Source organism: Oncorhynchus masou, chromosome 24 (genome assembly GCF_036934945.1).
Source record: "Oncorhynchus masou masou isolate Uvic2021 chromosome 24, UVic_Omas_1.1, whole genome shotgun sequence".
NCBI classification, from domain to species: domain Eukaryota; kingdom Metazoa; phylum Chordata; class Actinopteri; order Salmoniformes; family Salmonidae; genus Oncorhynchus; species Oncorhynchus masou.
Genome location: NC_088235.1, coordinates 12284807 through 12306304, shown reverse-complemented (window position 1 = coordinate 12306304; position 21498 = coordinate 12284807). Strand labels below are relative to the sequence as shown.

General features: G+C 49.4%; 1 protein-coding gene across 1 annotated transcript in view; it reads left to right on the top strand.

The window, feature by feature from the left end:
* The window catches only part of LOC135513396 (ankyrin-3-like), a 194982-nt gene that overhangs the window by 61293 nt on the left and 112191 nt on the right, over window positions 1–21498 (top strand). The window contains 4 exon segments of the mRNA XM_064936320.1: window positions 220–323; window positions 517–738; window positions 2059–2157; window positions 4304–4402. Coding sequence (XP_064792392.1) covers window positions 220–323; window positions 517–738; window positions 2059–2157; window positions 4304–4402 — 524 coding nt within the window.

Genomic DNA, 21498 nt, shown 5'->3' with positions numbered 1-21498 from the left:
CTCTATCAGATCCTCCTCTCCACCCTCTCAGGGCTGGGTGTCCCAGGGTCTATCAGATCCTCCTCTCCACCCTCTCAGGGCTGGGCGTCTCAGGCTCTATCAGATCCTCCTCTCCACCCTCTCAGGGCTGGGCGTCTCAGGCTCTATCAGATCCTCCTCTCCACCCTCTCAGGGCTGGGTGTCTCAGGCTCTATCAGATCCTCCTCTCCACCCTCTCAGGCCTGGGCGTATCAGGCTCCACCCTCTCAGGGCTGGGCGTCTCAGGCGTCTCAGGTTCTCCACACTACTGGATTGCATCCTACCTGGCAGGCCGCTCCTACCAGGTGATGTGGAGAGGATCTGTGTCCGCACCACGTACTCTCTCTACTGGTGTCCCCCAGGGCTCGGTTCTAGGCCCTCTCCTCTTCTCTCCATACACCAAGTCACTCAGCTCCGTCATATCCTCACATGGTCTCTCCTATCATTGCTATGCAGATGACACAACTACTTTTCTCCTTCCCCCCTTCTTTCACCCAGGTGGCGACACGCATCTCAGATATCTCAGCTTGGATGTCGGTCCTCCACCTCAGCCTCGACAATACGGAACTGCTCTTCCTCTCCATCCCGGTTGACTCCACAGTGTCGCCCTCACAGAGTGCAAAGAACCTTGGCGTGACCCTGGACAACACCCTGTCGTTCTCTGCAAACATCAAAGCAGTGACCCATTCCTGCAGGTTCATATTCTACAACATCTGTAGAGTACGACCTTCCCTCACAAAGGAAGCGGCGCAGGTCCTAATCGAGGCACTTGTCCTCTCCCGTCTGGACTACTGCAACTCACTGTTGGCTGGGCTCTCCACTTGTGCCATCCCACCCCTACAGGAGGGCAGCTCCCACTCAGCCCAGTCCAAGCTCTTCTCTCCCGCTCAGCCCAGTCCAAGCTCTTCTCTCCCACTCAGCCCAGTCCAAGCTCTTCTCTCCCACTCAGCCCAGTCCAATCTCTTCTCTCCCACTCAGCCCCCCCTCCCACCTAGCTATTTGAAGATGAATATACTAACTACTGTGATATGTGGTTGTCCCACCTAGCTATCTGAATACACTAACTACTGTGATATGTGGTTGTCCCACCTAGCTATCTGAATATACTAACTACTGTGATATGTGGTTGTCCCACCTAGCTATCTGAAAATACTAACTACTGTGATATGTGGTTGTCCCACCTAGCTATCTGAATATACTAACTACTGTGATATGTGGTTGTCCCACCTAGCTATCTGAATATACTAACTACTGTGATATGTGGTTGTCCCACCTAGCTATCTGAATATACTAACTACTGTGATATGTGGTTGTCTCACCTAGCTATCTGAATATACTAACTACTGTGATATGTGGTTGTCCCACCTAGCTATCTGAATATACTAACTACTGTGATATGTGGTTGTCCCACCTAGCTATCTGAATATACTAACTACTGTGATATGTGGTTGTCCCACCTAGCTATCTGAATATACTAACTACTGTGATATGTGGTTGTCCCACCTAGCTATCTGAATATACTAACTACTGTGATATGTGGTTGTCCCACCTAGCTATCTGAATATACTAACTACTGTGATATGTGGTTGTCCCACCTAGCTATCTGAATATACTAACTACTGTGATATGTGGTTGTCCCACCTAGCTATCTGAATATACTAACTACTGTGATATGTGGTTGTCCCACCTAGCTATCTGAATATACTAACTACTGTGATATGTGGTTGTCCCACCTAGCTATCTGAATATACTAACTACTGTGATATGTGGTTGTCCCACCTAGCTATCTGATGATGAAAGCACTAACTGTAAGGTGCTCTGGATAAGAGCTTCTGCAAAATGACTAACATGTAATAATCTATGATGTGTGAGTGTTGTTGTGGCTCATTGCTGTCTACTTCTCTCTTCTCTCATCTCCTTTACTCTCTCATCTCCTCTCTGTACTCCTCTCATCTCCATCATCTCCTCCCTGTCTCCTCTCTCCTTTCATCACCTCCTCCTCTCCTCTCCTTTCCTCTCTCCTCTCCTCCCCTCTTCCAGAAAGGCTTCACTCCCCTCCATGTTGCAGCTAAGTATGGGAAGATGGAAGTGGCCAACCTTCTGCTGCAGAGACACACTGCGCCCGATGCAGCTGGGAAGGTACCGTAGTCACCATGGAAACAGGGATGAGCTTGTCTGGTAGTCAGTAGTGCATCTCACTGATAGTAATAGTAACGTACAGCACAGATCGTTCTCACTGATGTCATATGAGTTATTCTCATATTGGTTCATTATAATGTAACTACACATCAGTATTCATGCAGTGCTACTAACCAGGTTTCCATCCAACCTTTTTAATTTGTCGGTAAAATGTGTTATTTGAGAAATGGCGGTGAAAACGCCTTTGTGTGCAAATATTGATGAACCATCACATGGAAGGAAGCTTGGGAGTCATGCGATGATATGTTGTGTGGTCCTCCCACTACGACTCTGGCTTGGAGCTACGAGATGATATGTTGTGTGGTCCTCCCACTCTGACTCCAGCTTGGAGCTACGCGATGATATGTTGTGTGGTCCTCCCACTATGACTCCAGCTTGGAGCTACGTGATGATATGTTGTGTGGTCCTCCCACTACGACTCCAGCTTGGAGCTACGTGATGATATGTTGTGTGGTCCTCCCACTACGACTCCAGCTTGGAGCTACGTGATGATATGTTGTGTGGTCCTCCCACTACGACTCCAGCTTGGAGCTACGCGATGATATGTTGTGTGGTCCTCCCACTCTGACTCCAGCTTGGAGCTACGAGATGATATGTTGTGTGGTCCTCCCACTACGACTCCAGCTTGGAGCTACGTGATGATATGTTGTGTGGTCCTCCCACTACGACTCCAGCTTGGAGCTACGCGATGATATGTTGTGTGGTCCTCCCACTACGACTCCAGCTTGGAGCTACGCGATGATATGTTGTGTGGTCCTCCCACTATGACTCCAGCTTGGAGCTACGCGATGATATGTTGTGTGGTCCTCCCACTACGACTCTTTCATTTGATTATTAGCTGGATGAAGAAACTGTATGAATGAAGGTCCATTATCATGTATACAGGTTGGATTTGGTTTGAGTCATTTAGAAGTAGATTGAGGTTGGATTTGGTTTGACTCATTTAGAAGTAGATTGAGGTTGGATTTGGTTTGACTCATTTAGAAGTAGATTGAGTTTGTTTCCCCAACATGTGTTTGACACCCCTGCTCTAGAGAGAGAAGCCCCTGTTATGATGCTGAAACACTGATCAATCTAACATCAAATCAAATGTATTTATAAAGCCCTTCTTAGATCAGCTGATATCTCAAAGTGCTGTACAGAAACCCAGGCTAAAACCCCAAACAGCAAGCAAAGCCGGTGTAGAAGCACGGTGGCTAGGAAAAACTCCCTAGAAAGGCCAAAACCTAGGAAGAAACCTAGAGAGGAACCAGGCTATGAGGGGTGGCCAGTCCTCTTCTGGCAGTGCCGGGTGGAGATTATAACAGAACATGGCCAAGATGTTAAAATGTTCATAAATGACCAGCATGGTCAAATAATAATAATCACAGTAGTTGTCGAGGGTGCAACAAGTCAGCACCTCAGGAGTAAATGTCAGTTGGCTTTTCATAGCCGATCATTAAGAGTATCTCTACCGCTCCTGCTGTCTCTAGAGAGTTGAAAACAGCAGGTCTGGGACAGGTAGCACGTCCGGTGAACAGGTCAGGGTTCCATAGCCACAGGCAGAACAGTTGAAACTGGAGCAGCAGCACGGCCAGGTGACTGGGTACAGCAAGGAGTCATCATGCCAGGTAGTCATGAAGCATGGTCCTAGGGCTCAGGTCCTCCGAGAGGGAGAAAGAAAGAGAGAATTAGAGAGAGCATACTTAAATTCACACAGGACACCGGATAAGACAGGAGAAGTACTCCAGATATAACAAACTGACCCTAGCCCCCTGACACATAAACTACTGCAGCTTAAATACTGGAGGCTTAGACAGGAGGGGTCAGGAGACACTGTGGCCCCATCCAATGATACCCCCGGACAGGGCCAAACAGGAAGGATATAACCCCACCCACGTTGCTAAAGCACAGCACCCACACCACTAGAGGGATATCTTGGTCCGAGACTGAACATGTCTTTATTCAACGGACAAAGACAGTATTGTTCTAACTGATTTATATTTCAACCACTTCAGATCCTAGTTTGTCATCCTTCCACTGTGTTGGGCTCAGTGCCTCCACCTTCAGTCCAACACTAATGCAGCTGTGTATGCCGTTTCTATAGAGTGGTCTAACTCCCCTACATGTAGCTGCTCACTATGACAACCAGAAAGTGGCTCTGCTGCTGCTGGACCAGGGAGCTTCACCGCACGCTGCTGCCAAGGTAGGTATCACTTACACATTTACACCTCAGCAGACGCTCTTATCCAGAGCCACTTACAGGATCCGTTAGGGTTAAATGCCTTGCACAAAGGCACATGATGGGCTCCCGGACATGATCGGGAATCCCATAGGGCGGCACACAATTGGCCCAGCGTCATCCGGGATAGGGGAGGCCAGGGTAGGCCGTCATTGTAAATAATAATTTGTTCTTAACTGACTTGCCTGGTTAAATAAATGTTAAATAACATAAAAAATCAACAGATGTTTCATATAGTCTGCTCAGGAATTGCCACTTCCTGCCACCACTACCACACCAGTATCAGACCACTACCACACCAGTATCAGACCACTACCACACCAGTATCAGACCACTACCACACCAGTATCAGACCACTACCACACCAGCATCAGACCACTACCACACCAGTATCAGACCACTACCACACCAGCATCAGACCACTACCACACCAGTATCAGACCACTACCACACCAGTATCAGACCACTACCACACCAGTATCAGACCACTACCACATCTGTATCAGACCACTACCACACCAGCATCAGACCACACCAGTATCAGACCACTACCACACCAGTATCAGACCACTACCACACCAGTATCAGACCACTACCACACCAGTATCAGACCACTACCACACCAGTATCAGACCACTACCACACCAGCATCAGACCACTACCACACCAGTATCAGACCACTACCACACCAGTATCAGACCACTACCACACCAGTATCAGACCACTACCACACCAGCATCAGACCACTACCACACCAGTATCAGACCACTACCACACCAGTATCAGACCACTACCACACCAGTATCAGACCACTACCACACCAGTATCAGACCACTACCACACCAGTATCAGACCACTACCACACCACTACCACACCAGTATCAGACCACTACCACACCAGCATCAGACCACTACCACACCAGTATCAGACCACTACCACACCAGTATCAGACCACTACCACACCAGTATCAGACCACTACCACACCAGTATCAGACCACTACCACACCAGTATCAGACCACTACCACACCAGTATCAGACCACTACCACACCAGTATCAGACCACTACCACACCAGTATCAGACCACTACCACACCAGTATCAGACCAGACCACTACCACACCAGTATCAGACCACTACCACACCAGTATCAGACCACTACCACACCAGTATCAGACCACTACCACACCACTACAGACCAGACCACTACCACACCAGTATCAGACCACTACCACACCAGTATCAGACCACTACCACACCAGTATCAGACCACTAGACCATACCACACCACCACCACTACCACACCAGTATCAGACCACTACCACACCAGTATCAGACCAGACCACTACCACACCAGTATCAGACCACTACCACACCAGTATCAGACCACTACCACACCAGTATCAGACCAGACCACTACCACACCAGTATCAGACCACTACCACACCACTACCACACCAGCATCAGACCACTACCACACCAGTATCAGACCAGACCACTACCACACCAGTATCAGACCACTACCACACCAGTATCAGACCAGACCACTACCACACCAGTATCAGACCACTACCACACCAGTATCAGACCAGACCACTACCACACCAGTATCAGACCACTACCACACCAGTATCAGACCACTACCACACCAGTATCAGACCACTACCACACCAGTATCAGACCACTACCACACCAGTATCAGACCACTACCACACCAGTATCAGACCACTACCACACCAGTATCAGACCACTACCACACCAGTATCAGACCACTACCACACCAGTATCAGACCACTACCACACCAGTATCAGACCACTACCACACCAGTATCAGACCACTACCACACCAGCATCAGACCACTACCACACCAGTATCAGACCAGACCACTACCACACCAGTATCAGACCACTACCACACCAGTATCAGACCACTACCACACCAGTATCAGACCACTACCACACCAGTATCAGACAACTACCACACCAGTATCAGACCACTACCACACCAGTATCAGACCACTACCACACCAGCATCAGACCACTACCACACCAGTATCAGACCACTACCACACCAGCATCAGACCACTACCACACCAGTATCAGACCACTACCACACCAGACAGACCACTACCACACCAGTATCAGACCACTACCACACCACTATCCCACACCAGTATCAGACCAGACCACTACCACACCAGTATCAGACCACTACCACACCAGTATCAGACCACTACCACACCAGTATCAGACCACTACCACACCAGCATCAGACCACTACCACACCAGCATCAGACCACTACCACACCAGTATCAGACCACTACCACACCAGTATCAGACCACTACCACACCAGTATCAGACCACTACCACACCAGCATCAGACCACTACCACACCAGCATCAGACCACTACCACACCAGCATCAGACCACTACCACACCAGCATCAGACCACTACCACACCAGTATCAGACCACAGCCACTACCACACCAGTATCAGACCAGATCACACCACTACCACACCAGTATCAGACCACTACCACACCAGTATCAGACCACTACCACACCAGTATCAGACCACTACCACACCAGCATCAGACCACTACCACACCAGTATCAGACCACTACCACACCAGCATCAGACCACTACCACACCAGCATCAGACCACTACCACACCAGTATCAGACCACTACCACACCAGTATCAGACCACTACCACACCAGTATCAGACCACTACCACACCAGTAGACCACTCCAGACCAGACCACTACCACACCAGTATCAGACCACTACCACACCAGCATCAGACCAGACCACTACCACACCAGTATCAGACCACTACCACACCAGTATCAGACCAGACCACTACCACACCAGTATCAGACCAGACCACTACCACACCAGTATCAGACCAGACCACTACCACACCAGTATCAGACCACTACCACACCAGCATCAGACCAGACCACTACCACACCAGCATCAGACCAGACCACTACCACACCAGTATCAGACCACTACCACACCAGTATCAGACCACTACCACACCAGTATCAGACCAGACCACTACCACACCAGCATCAGACCACTACCACACCAGTATCAGACCACTACCACACCAGTATCAGACCACTACCACACCAGCATCACCACTACCACACCAGTATCAGACCAGACCACTACCACACCAGTATCAGACCACTACCACACCAGTATCAGACCACTACCACACCAGCATCAGACCACTACCACACCAGTATCAGACCAGACCACTACCACACCAGTATCAGACCACTACCACACCAGTATCAGACCACTACACAGACCACTACCACACCAGTACCACACCAGTCAGACCAGACCAATACCACACCAGTATCAGACCACTACCACACCAGTATCAGACCACTACCACACCAGTATCAGACCACTACCACACCAATATCAGACCACTACCAGACCACATCAGACCACAGTACACAGCATCAGACCACTACCACACCAGTATCAGACCACTACCAGACCAGTATCAGACCACTACCACACCAGTATCAGACCACTACCACACCAGTATCAGACCACTACCACACCAGTGTCAGACCACTACCACACCAGTATCAGACCACTACCACACCAGCATCAGACCACTACCACACCAGTATCAGACCACTACCACACCAGTATCAGACCACACCAGTATCAGACCACTACCACACCAGTATCAGACCACTACCACACCAGTATCAGACCACTACCACACCAGCATCAGACCACTAGAACACCAGTATCAGACCACTACCACACCAGTATCAGACCAGACCACTACACCACAGTATCAGACCACTACCACACCAGTTTCAGACCACTACCACACCAGTTTCAGACCACTACCACACCAGCATCAGACCACTACCACACCAGTACCAGACCACCACCACACCAGCATCAGACCACCACCACACCAGCATCAGACCACTACCACACCAGTATCAGACCAGACCACTACCACACCAGTATCAGACCACTACCACACCAGCATCAGACCACTACCACACCAGCATCAGACCACTACCACACCAGCATCAGACCACCACCACACCAGCATCAGACCACTACCACACCAGTATCAGACCACTACCACACCAGCATCAGACCACAACCACACCAGTATCAGACCAGACCACTACCACACCAGTATCAGACCAGACCACTACACACCAGTATCAGACCAGACCACTACCACACCAGTACCATACCACTACCACACCAGCATCAGACCACTACCACACCAGCATCAGACCACTACCACACCACAACCCCACCAGTATCAGACCACTACCACACCAGTATCAGACCACTACCACACCAGTATCAGACCACTACCACACCAGTATCAGACCACTACCACACCAGTATCAGACCAGACCACTACCACACCAGCATCAGACCACTACCACACCAGTATCAGACCACTACCACACCAGCATCAGACCACTACCACACCAGTATCAGACCACTACCACACCAGTATCAGACCAGACCACTACCACACCAGTATCAGACCACTACCACACCAGTATCAGACCACTACCACACCAGCATCAGACCACTACCACACCAGTATCAGACCACTACCACACCAGTATCAGACCACTACCACACCAGTATCAGACCACTTCCACACCAGTATCAGACCACTACCACACCAGTATCAGACCAGACCACTATCAGACCACTACCACACCAGTATCAGACCACTACCACACCAGTATCAGACCACTACCACACCAGTCATCAGACCACTACCACACCAATATCAGACCACTACCACACCAGCATCAGACCACTACCACACCAGACCACTATCAGACCAGCCATTACCACACCAGTATCATACCACTACCAGACCAGTATCAGACCACACCAGCATCAGACCACTATCACAGCAGTATCAGACCACTACCACACCACTACCACACCAGAATCAGACCACTACCACACCAGTGTCAGACCACTACCACACCAGTATCAGACCACTACCACACCAGCATCAGACCACTAGTACACCAGTATCAGACCACTACCACACCAGTATCAGACCAGACCAGTACAGACACACCACACCAGTATCAGACCACTACCACACCAGTATCAGACCACTACCACTACCAGCATCAGACCACTAGCATCAGACCACTACCACACCAGTATCAGACCAGACCACTACCACACCAGCGTCAGACCACTAGTACACCACTATCAGACCACTACCACACCAGTTTCAGACCACTACCACACCAGTTTCAGACCACTACCACACCAGCATCAGACCACTACCACACCAGTACCAGACCACTACCACACCAGCATCAGACCACTACCACACCAGCATCAGACCACTACCACACCAGCATCAGACCACCACCACACCAGCATCAGACCACTACCACACCAGTATCAGACCAGACCACTACAACACCAGTATCAGACCAGACCACTACCACACCAGTACCATACCACTACCACACCAGCATTAGACCACTACCACACCAGCATCAGACCACTACCACCACAACCACACCAGTATCAGACCACTACCACACCAGTATCAGACCACTACCACACCAGTATCAGACCACTACCACACCAGCATCAGACCACTACCACACCAGCATCAGACCACTACCACACCAGCATCAGACCACCACCACACCAGTATCAGACCACTACCACCACCCACACCAGTATCAGACCACTACCACACCAGTATCAGACCACTACCACACCAGTATCAGACCAGACCACTACCACACCAGTATCAGACCAGACCACTACCACACCAGTATCAGACCACTACCACACCAGTATCAGACCACTACCACACCAGCATCAGACCACTACCACACCAGGATCAGACCAGACCACACCAGTAGCATCAGACCACTACCACACCAGTATCAGACCACTACCACACCAGCATCAGACCACTACCACACCAGCATCACACCACTACCACACCAGTATCAGACCAGACCACTACCACACCAGTATCAGACCACTACCACACCAGTATCAGACCACTACCACACCAGTATCAGACCACTACCACACCAGTATCAGACCACTACCACACCAGCATCAGACCACTACCACACCAGTATCAGACCAGACCACTACCACACCAGTATCAGACCACTACCACACCAGTATCAGACCACTACCACACCAGCATCAGACCACTACCACACCAGTATCAGACCAGACCACTACCACACCAGCATCACACCACTACCACACCAGTATCAGACCACTACCACACCAGCATCAGACCACTACCACACCAGCATCATACCAGTATCAGACCAGACCACTACCACCAGTATCAGACCACTACCACACCAGTATCAGACCACTACCACACCAGCATCAGACCACTACCACACCAGGATCAGACCAGACCACTACCACACCAGTATCAGACCACTACCACACCAGTATCAGACCACTTCCACACCAGTATCAGACCACTACCACACCAGTATCATCCAGACCACTACCACACCAGTATCAGACCACTACCACACCAGTATCAGACCACTACCACACCAGTATCAGACCACTACCACACCAGTGTCAGACCACTACCACATCAGCATCAGACCACTACCACACCAATATCAGACCACTACCATACCAGCATCAGACCACACCAGTATCCAGACCAGCCATTACCACACCAGTATCATACCACTACCAGACCAGTATCAGACCACTACCACACCAGTATCAGACCACTACCACACCAGAATCAGACCACTACCACACCAGTGTCAGACCACTACCACACCAGTATCAGACCACTACCACACCAGCATCAGACCACTAGTACACCAGTATCAGACCACTACCACACCAGTATCAGACCACACCAGTATCAGACCACTACCACACCAGTATCAGACCACTACCACACCAGTATCAGACCACTACCACACCAGCATCAGACCACTAGTACACCAGTATCAGACCACTACCACACCAGTATCAGACCAGACCACTACCACACCAGCGTCAGACCACTAGTACACCACTATCAGACCACTACCACACCAGTTTCAGACCACTACCACACCAGTTTCAGACCACTACCACACCAGTATCAGACCACTACCACACCAGTACCAGACCACTACCACACCAGTATCAGACCACTACCACACCAGCATCAGACCACTACCACACCAGTATCAGACCACCACCACACCAGCATCAGACCACTACCACACCAGTATCAGACCAGACCACTACCACACCAGTATCAGACCAGACCACTACCACACCAGTACCAGACCACTACCACACCAGCATCAGACCACTACCACACCAGCATCAGACCACTACCACCACACCAGTATCAGACCACTACCACACCAGTATCAGACCACTACCACACCAGTATCAGACCATTACCACACCAGCATCAGACCACCACCACACCAGCATCAGACCATTACCACACCTGCATCAGACCACTACCACTACCACACCAGCATCACACCACTACCACACCAGTATCAGACCAGACCACTACCACACCAGTATCAGACCAGACCACTACCACACCAGTATCAGACCACTACCACACCAGTATCAGACCAGACCACTACCACACCAGTATCAGACCACTACCACACCAGCATCAGACCAGACCACTACCACACCAGTATCAGACCACTACCACACCAGTATCAGACCACGACCCCACCAGCATCCAGCATCAGACCACCACACCAGCATCAGACCACTACCACACCAGCATACATTTACATTTACATTTAAGTCACCACTACAAATTGGTGAATTCACACATCAGTGGAACAGCCACTTTACAATAGTGCATCTAAATCATTTAAGGGGGGGGGTGAGAAGGATTGCTTTATCTACCTATTCCTTGAAGAGGTGGGGTTTCAACAGTATCAGTACCACACCAGTATCAGACCACTACCACACCAGTATATCAGACCACTACCACACCAGTATCAGACCACTACCACACCAGTATCAGACCACTACCACACCAGTATCAGACCAGACAGACCACTACCACACCAGTATCAGACCAGACACCACACCAGTGACACCACCAGTATCAGACCAGACCACTACCACACCAGTATCAGACCACTACCACACCAGCATCAGACCAGACAACTACCACACCAGTATCAGACCACTACCACACCAGCATCACACCACTACCACACCAGTATAAGACCAGACCACTACCACACCAGTATCAGACCACTACCACACCAGTATCAGACCACTACCACACCAGCATCACACCACTACCACACCAGTATCAGACCACTACCACACCAGCATCAGACCACTACCACACCAGCATCACACCACTACCACACCAGTATCAGACCAGACCACTACCATACCAGTATCAGACCACTACCACACCAGTATCAGACCACTACCACACCAGCATCAGACCACAACCACACCAGGATCAGACCAGACCACTACCACACCAGCATCACACCACTACCACACCAGTATCAGACCACTACCACACCAGCATCAGACCACTACCACACCAGCATCAGACCACTACCACACCAGTATCAGACCAGACCACTACCACACCAGTATCAGACCACTACCACACCAGTATCAGACCACTACCACACCAGCATCAGACCACTACCACACCAGGATCAGACCAGACCACTACCACACCAGTATCAGACCACTACCACACCAGTATCAGACCACTTCCACACCAGTATCAGACCACTACCACACCAGTATCAGACCACTACCACACCAGTATCAGACCAGACCAATACCACACCAGCATCAGACCACTACCACACCAGTATCAGACCACTACCACATCAGCATCAGACCACTACCACACCAGCATCAGACCACTACCATACCAGCATCAGACCACTAGTACACTAGCATCAGACCACAGTACACCAGTATCAGACCACTACCACACCAGTATCAGACCACTACCACACCAGTATCAGACCAGACCACTACCACACCAGCATCAGACCACTAGTACACCAGTATCAGACCACTACCACACCAGTATCAGACCAGACCACTACCACACCAGCGTCAGACCACTAGTACACCACTATCAGACCACTACCACACCAGTTTCAGACCACTACCACACCAGTTTCAGACCACTACCACACCAGCATCAGACCACTACCACACCAGTACCAGACCACTACCACACCAGCATCAGACCACTACCACACCAGCATCAGACCACTACCACACCAGCATCAGACCACCACCACACCAGCATCAGACCACTACCACACCAGTATCAGACCAGACCACTACAACACCAGTATCAGACCAGACCACTACCACACCAGTACCAGACCACTACCACACCAGCATCAGACCACTACCACACCAGCATCAGACCACTACCACAACCACACCAGTATCAGACCACTACCACACCAGTATCAGACCACTACCACACCAGTATCAGACCACTACCACACCAGCATCAGACCACTACCACACCAGCATCAGACCATTACCACACCAGCATCAGACCACCACCACACCAGTATCAGACCACTACCGCACCAGTATCAGACCACTACCACACCAGCATCAGACCACTACCACACCAGTATCAGACCACTACCACACCAGCATCAGACCACTACCGCACCACAACCACACCAGTATCAGACCACTACCACACCAGTATCAGACCACTACCACACCAGTATCAGACCACTACCACACCAGTATCAGACCACTACCACACCAGTATCAGACCAGACCACACCAGCATCAGACCACTAGTACACCAGTATCAGACCACTACCACACCAGCATCAGACCACTACCACACCAGTATCAGACCACTACCACACCAGTATCAGACCACTACCACACCAGTATCAGACCAGACCAGTACCAGACCAGCATCAGACCATTACCACACCAGTATCAGACCACTACCACACCAGTATCAGACCACTACCACACCAGTATCAGACCACTACCACACCAGCATCAGACCACTACCACACCAGCATCAGACCACTACCACACCAGTATCAGACCACTACCACACCAGTATCAGACCACTACCACACCAGTATCAGACCAGACCAGTACCAGACCAGCATCAGACCATTACCACACCAGTATCAGACCACTACCACACCAGCATCAGACCACTACCACACCAGCATCAGACCACTACCACACCAGTATCACACCACTACCACACCAGTATCAGACCAGACCACTACCACACCAGTATCAGACCAGACCACTACCACACCAGTACCAGACCACTACCACACCAGCATCAGACCACTACCACACCAGCATCAGACCACTACCACACCAGTATCAGACCAGACCAGTATCAGACCACTATCACAGCAGTATCAGACCACTACCACACCACTACCACACCAGCATCAGACCACTACCACACCAGTATCAGACCAGACCAGTATCAGACCAGACCACTACCAGACCAGCATCAGGCCATTACCACACCAGTATCATACCACTACCACACCAGTATCAGACCAGACCAGCATCAGGCCACTATCACAGCAGTATCAGACCACTACCACACCACTACCACACCAGAATCAGACCACTACCACACCAGTGTCAGACCACTACCACACCAGCATCAGACCACTACCACACCAATATCAGACCACTACCATACCAGCATCAGACCACACCAGTATCAGACCACTACCACACCAGTGTCAGACCACTACCACACCAGTATCAGACCACTACCACACCAGCATCAGACCACTACACACACCAGTATCAGACCACTACCACACCAGTATCAGACCAGACCACTACCACACCAGCACACAGACCACTAGTACACCAGCATCAGACCACTACCACACCAGCATCAGACCACCACCACACCAGCATCAGACCACTACCACACCAGTATCAGACCAGACCACTACCACACCAGTATCAGACCAGACCACTACCACCCCAGTACCAGACCACTACCACACCAGCATCAGACCACTACCACACCAGCATCAGACCAGACCACACCAGTATCAGACCACTACCACACCAGTACCAGACCACTACCACACCAGCATCAGACCACTACCACACCAGCATCAGACCACTACCACACCAGCATCAGACCACCACCACACCAGCATCAGACCACTACCACACCAGTATCAGACCAGACCACTACCACACCAGTATCAGACCAGACCACTACCACACCAGTACCAGACCACTACCACACCAGCATCAGACCACTACAACACACCAGTATCAGACCACTACCACACCAGTATCAGACCACTACCACACCAGCATCAGACCACCACCACACCAGCATCAGACCACTACCACACCAGTATCAGACCAGACCACTACCACACCAGTATCAGACCAGACCACTACCACACCAGTACCAGACCACTACCACACCAGCATCAGACCACTACCACACCAGCATCAGACCACTACCACAACCACACCAGTATCAGACCACTACCACACCAGTATCAGACCACTACCACACCAGTATCAGACCACTACCACACCAGCATCAGACCATTACCACACCAGCATCAGACCACCACCACACCAGCATCAGACCATTACCACACCAGCATCAGACCACCACCACACCAGTATCAGACCACTACCGCACCACTACCACACCAGTATCAGACCACTACCACACCAGTATCAGACCACTACCACACCAGTATCAGACCAGACCACACCAGCATCAGACCACTACCACACCAGTGTCAGACCACTACCACATCAGCATCAGACCACTACCACACCAATATCAGACCACTACCATACCAGCATCAGACCACTACCACACCAGCATCAGACCACTACCACACCAGTATCAGACCAGACCAGTACCAGACCAGCATCAGACCACTACCACACCAGTATCAGACCAGACCACTACCACACCAGTATCAGACCACTACCACACCACTACCACACCAGTATCAGACCAGACCACTACCACACCAGTATCAGACCAGACCACTACCACACCAGTATCAGACCAGACCACACCAGTATCAGACCACTACCACACCAGTATCAGACCACTACCACACCACTACCACACCAGCATCAGACCACTACCACACCAGTATCAGACCACTACCACACCAGTATCAGACCACTACCACACCAGTATCAGACCACTACCACACCAGTATCAGACCACTACCACACCAGTATCAGACCACTACCACACCACTACCACACCAGTATCAGACCAGACCACTACCACACCAGTATCAGACCAGACCACTACCACACCAGTATCAGACCACTACCACACCAGTATCAGACCACTACCACACCAGTATCAGACCACTACCACACCAGTATCAGACCACTACCACACCAGCATCAGACCACTACCACACCAGTATCAGACCAGACCACTACCACACCAGTATCAGACAACTACCACACCAGTATCAGACCACTACCACACCAGTATCAGACCACTACCACACCAGTATCAGACCACTACCACACCAGTATCAGACCAGACCACTACCACACCAGTATCAGACCAGACCAGACCAGTACCAGACCACTACCACACCAGTATCAGACCACTACCACACCAGTATCAGACCACTACCACACCAGCATCACACCACTACCACACCAGCATCAGACCACTACCACACCAGTATCAGACCACTACCAGACCAGCATCAGACCACTACCACACCAGTATCAGACCACTACCACACCAGTATCAGACCACTACCACACCAGCATCACACCACTACCAGACCAGCATCAGACCACTACCACACCAGTATCAGACCACTACCACACCAGTATCAGACCACTACCACACCAGTATCAGACCACTACCACACCAGTATCAGACCAGACCACTACCACACCAGTATCAGACCAGTATCACACTACCACACCAGCATCAGACCAGACCACACCAGTATCCCACTACACCAGTATCAGACCACTACCACACCAGTATCAGACCACTACCACACCAGTATCAGACCACCACTACCACACCAGTATCAGACCAGACCACTACCACACCAGTATCAGACCACTACCACACCAGCATCAGACCACTACCACACCAGTATCAGACCACTACCACACCAGTATCAGACCACTACCACACCAGTATCAGACCACTACCACACCAGTATCAGACCACTACCACACCAGTATCAGACCACTACCACACCAGCATCAGACCAGACCAGACCACTACCACACCAGTATCAGACCACTACCACACCAGTATCAGACCACTACCACACCAGTATCAGACCACTACCACACCAGTATCAGACCACTACCACACCAGGATGTTTATACAATGTTTCTTTTTGGGTGAAAAAAACGTTCCCAGAACTCATTCCGTCTGTTCTATAAAGGTTCCTTTAATGTTGTAAGAATGACATGTCAGTTTTTATGACTTTCATAGCATAGTGTTTTAGGTTTAACATAATATTCCATTTGACTTTGTCTTGGAGGTCCTCAGAACATTTCACAAAAATGTAAACAACAGACGAAATGTGTTCTGGGAACCCTCTGGTAACATCAGGTGAATGTTTTTCCCATGATGTTCTGATCTGAAACAGCAGGATCTGTCCTGCTGGTATAAAGGATTTGGAGGCAGGTGCAGGAATACATAACAGGTTTATTTAACACACCCTAAACAAATACGTAAACAAAACACTGGGATGTACCCAAACAAAAGTGCGAGGGAAAACCTGGTAGAACGACATGGGAGGAGACCTGTAATACACAACGCACAAAACACACAGCACACGCGGACATGTGAACAATAACACACAGCACAGGCGGAGACAACACATAGAGAACAATAACACACAGCACAGGCTGAGACAACACATAGAGAACAATAACACACAGCACAGGCTGAGACAACACATAGAGAACAATAACACACAGCACAGGCTGAGACAACACATAGAGAACAATAACACAGCACAGGCTGAGACAACACATAGAGAACAATAACACAGCACAGGCTGAGACAACACATAGAGAACAATAACACACAGCACAGGCTGAGACAACACACAGCACAGGCATAGAGAACAATAACACACAGCACAGGCTGAGACAACACATAGGGAACAATAACACACAGCACAGGCTGAGACAACACATAGAGAACAATAACACACAGCACAGGCTGAGACAACACATAGAGAACAATAACACACAGCACAGGCTGAGACAACACATAGAGAACAATAACACACAGCACAGGCTGAGACAACACATAGAGAACAATAACACACAGCACAGGCTGAGACAACACATAGAGAACAATAACACAGCACAGGCTGAGACAACACATAGAGAACAATAACACACAGCACAGGCTGAGACAACACATAGAGAACAATAACACACAGCACAGGCTGAGACAACACATAGAGAACAATAACACACAGCACAGGCTGAGACAACACATAGAGAACAATAACACACAGCACAGGCTGAGACAACACATAGAGAACAATAACACACAGCACAGGCTGAGACAACACATAGGAACAATAACACACAGCACAGGCTGAGACAACACATAGGGAACAATAACACACAGCACAGGCTGAGACAACACATAGGGAACAATAACACACAGCACAGGCTGAGACAACACATAGAGAACAATAACACACAGCACAGGCTGAGACAACACATAGGGAACAATAACACACAGCACAGGCTGAGACAACACATAGGGAACAATAACACACAGCACAGGCTGAGACAACACATAGAGAACAATAACACAGCACAGGCTGAGACAACACATAGGGAACAATAACACACAGCACAGGCTGAGACAACACATAGAGAACAATAACACACAGCACAGGCTGAGACAACACATAGAGAACAATAACACACAGCACAGGCTGAGACAACACATAGAGAACAATAACACACAGCACAGGCTGAGACAACACATAGAGAACAATAACACACAGCACAGGCTGAGACAACACATAGACAACACATAGGAACAATAACACACAGCACAGGCTGAGACAACACATAGAGAACAATAACACACAGCACAGGCTGAGACAACACATAGGAACAATAACACACAGCACAGGCTGAGACAACACATAGAGAACAATAACACACAGCACAGGCTGAGACAACACATAGAGAACAATAACACACAGCACAGGCTGAGACAACACATAGAGAACAATAACACACAGCACAGGCTGAGACAACACATAGAGAACAATAACACACAGCACAGGCTGAGACAACACATAGAGAACAATAACACACAGCACAGGCTGAGACAACACATAGAGAACAATAACACACAGCACAGGCTGAGACAACACATAGGGAACAATAACACAGCACAGGCTGAGACAACACATAGAGAACAATAACACACAGCACAGGCTGAGACAACACATAGAGAACAATAACACACAGCACAGGCTGAGACAACACATAGAGAACAATAACACACAGCACAGGCTGAGACAACACATAGAGAACAATAACACACAGCACAGGCTGAGACAACACATAGAGAACAATAACACACAGCACAGGCTGAGACAACACATAGAATAACAACAAGACAACACATAAGAACACAGCACAGGCTGAGACAACACATAGAGAACAATAACACACAGCACAGGCTGAGACAACACATAGGGAACAATAACACACAGCACAGGCTGAGACAACACATAGAGAACAATAACACACAGCACAGGCTGAGACAACACATAGAGAACAATAACACACAGCACAGGCTGAGACAACACATAGAGAACAATAACACACAGCACAGGCTGAGACAACACATAGAGAACAATAACACACAGCACAGGCTGAGACAACACATAGAGAACAATAACACACAGCACAGGCTGAGACAACACATAGAGAACAATAACACACAGCACAGGCTGAGACAACACATAGAGAACAATAACACAGCACAGGCTGAGACAACACATAGGGAACAATAACACACAGCACAGGCTGAGACAACACATAGAGAACAATAACACACAGCACAGGCTGAGACAACACATAGAGAACAATAACACACAGCACAGGCTGAGACAACACATAGAGAACAATAACACACAGCACAGGCTGAGACAACACATAGAGAACAATAACACACAGCACAGGCTGAGACAACACATAGAGAACAATAACACACAGCACAGGCTGAGACAACACATAGAGAACAATAACACACAGCACAGGCTGAGACAACACATAGAGAACAATAACACACAGCACAGGCTGAGACAACACATAGAGAACAATAACACAGCACAGGCTGAGACAACACATAGAGAACAATAACACACAGCACAGGCTGAGACAACACATAGAGAACAATAACACACAGCACAGGCTGAGACAACACATAGGGAACAATAACACACAGCACAGGCTGAGACAACACATAGAGAACAATAACACACAGCACAGGCTGAGACAACACATAGAGAACAATAACACACAGCACAGGCTGAGACAACACATAGAGAACAATAACACACAGCACAGGCTGAGACAACACATAGGGAACAATAACACACAGCACAGGCTGAGACAACACATAGAGAACAATAACACACAGCACAGGCTGAGACAACACATAGAGAACAATAACACACAGCACAGGCTGAGACAACACATAGGGAACAATAACACACAGCACAGGCTGAGACAACACATAGAGAACAATAACACACAGCACAGGCTGAGACAACACATAGAGAACAATAACACACAGCACAGGCTGAGACAACACATAGAGAACAATAACACACAGCACAGGCTGAGACAACACATAGAGAACAATAACACAGCACAGGCTGAGACAACACATAGAGAACAATAACACACAGCACAGGCTGAGACAACACATAGAGAACAATAACACA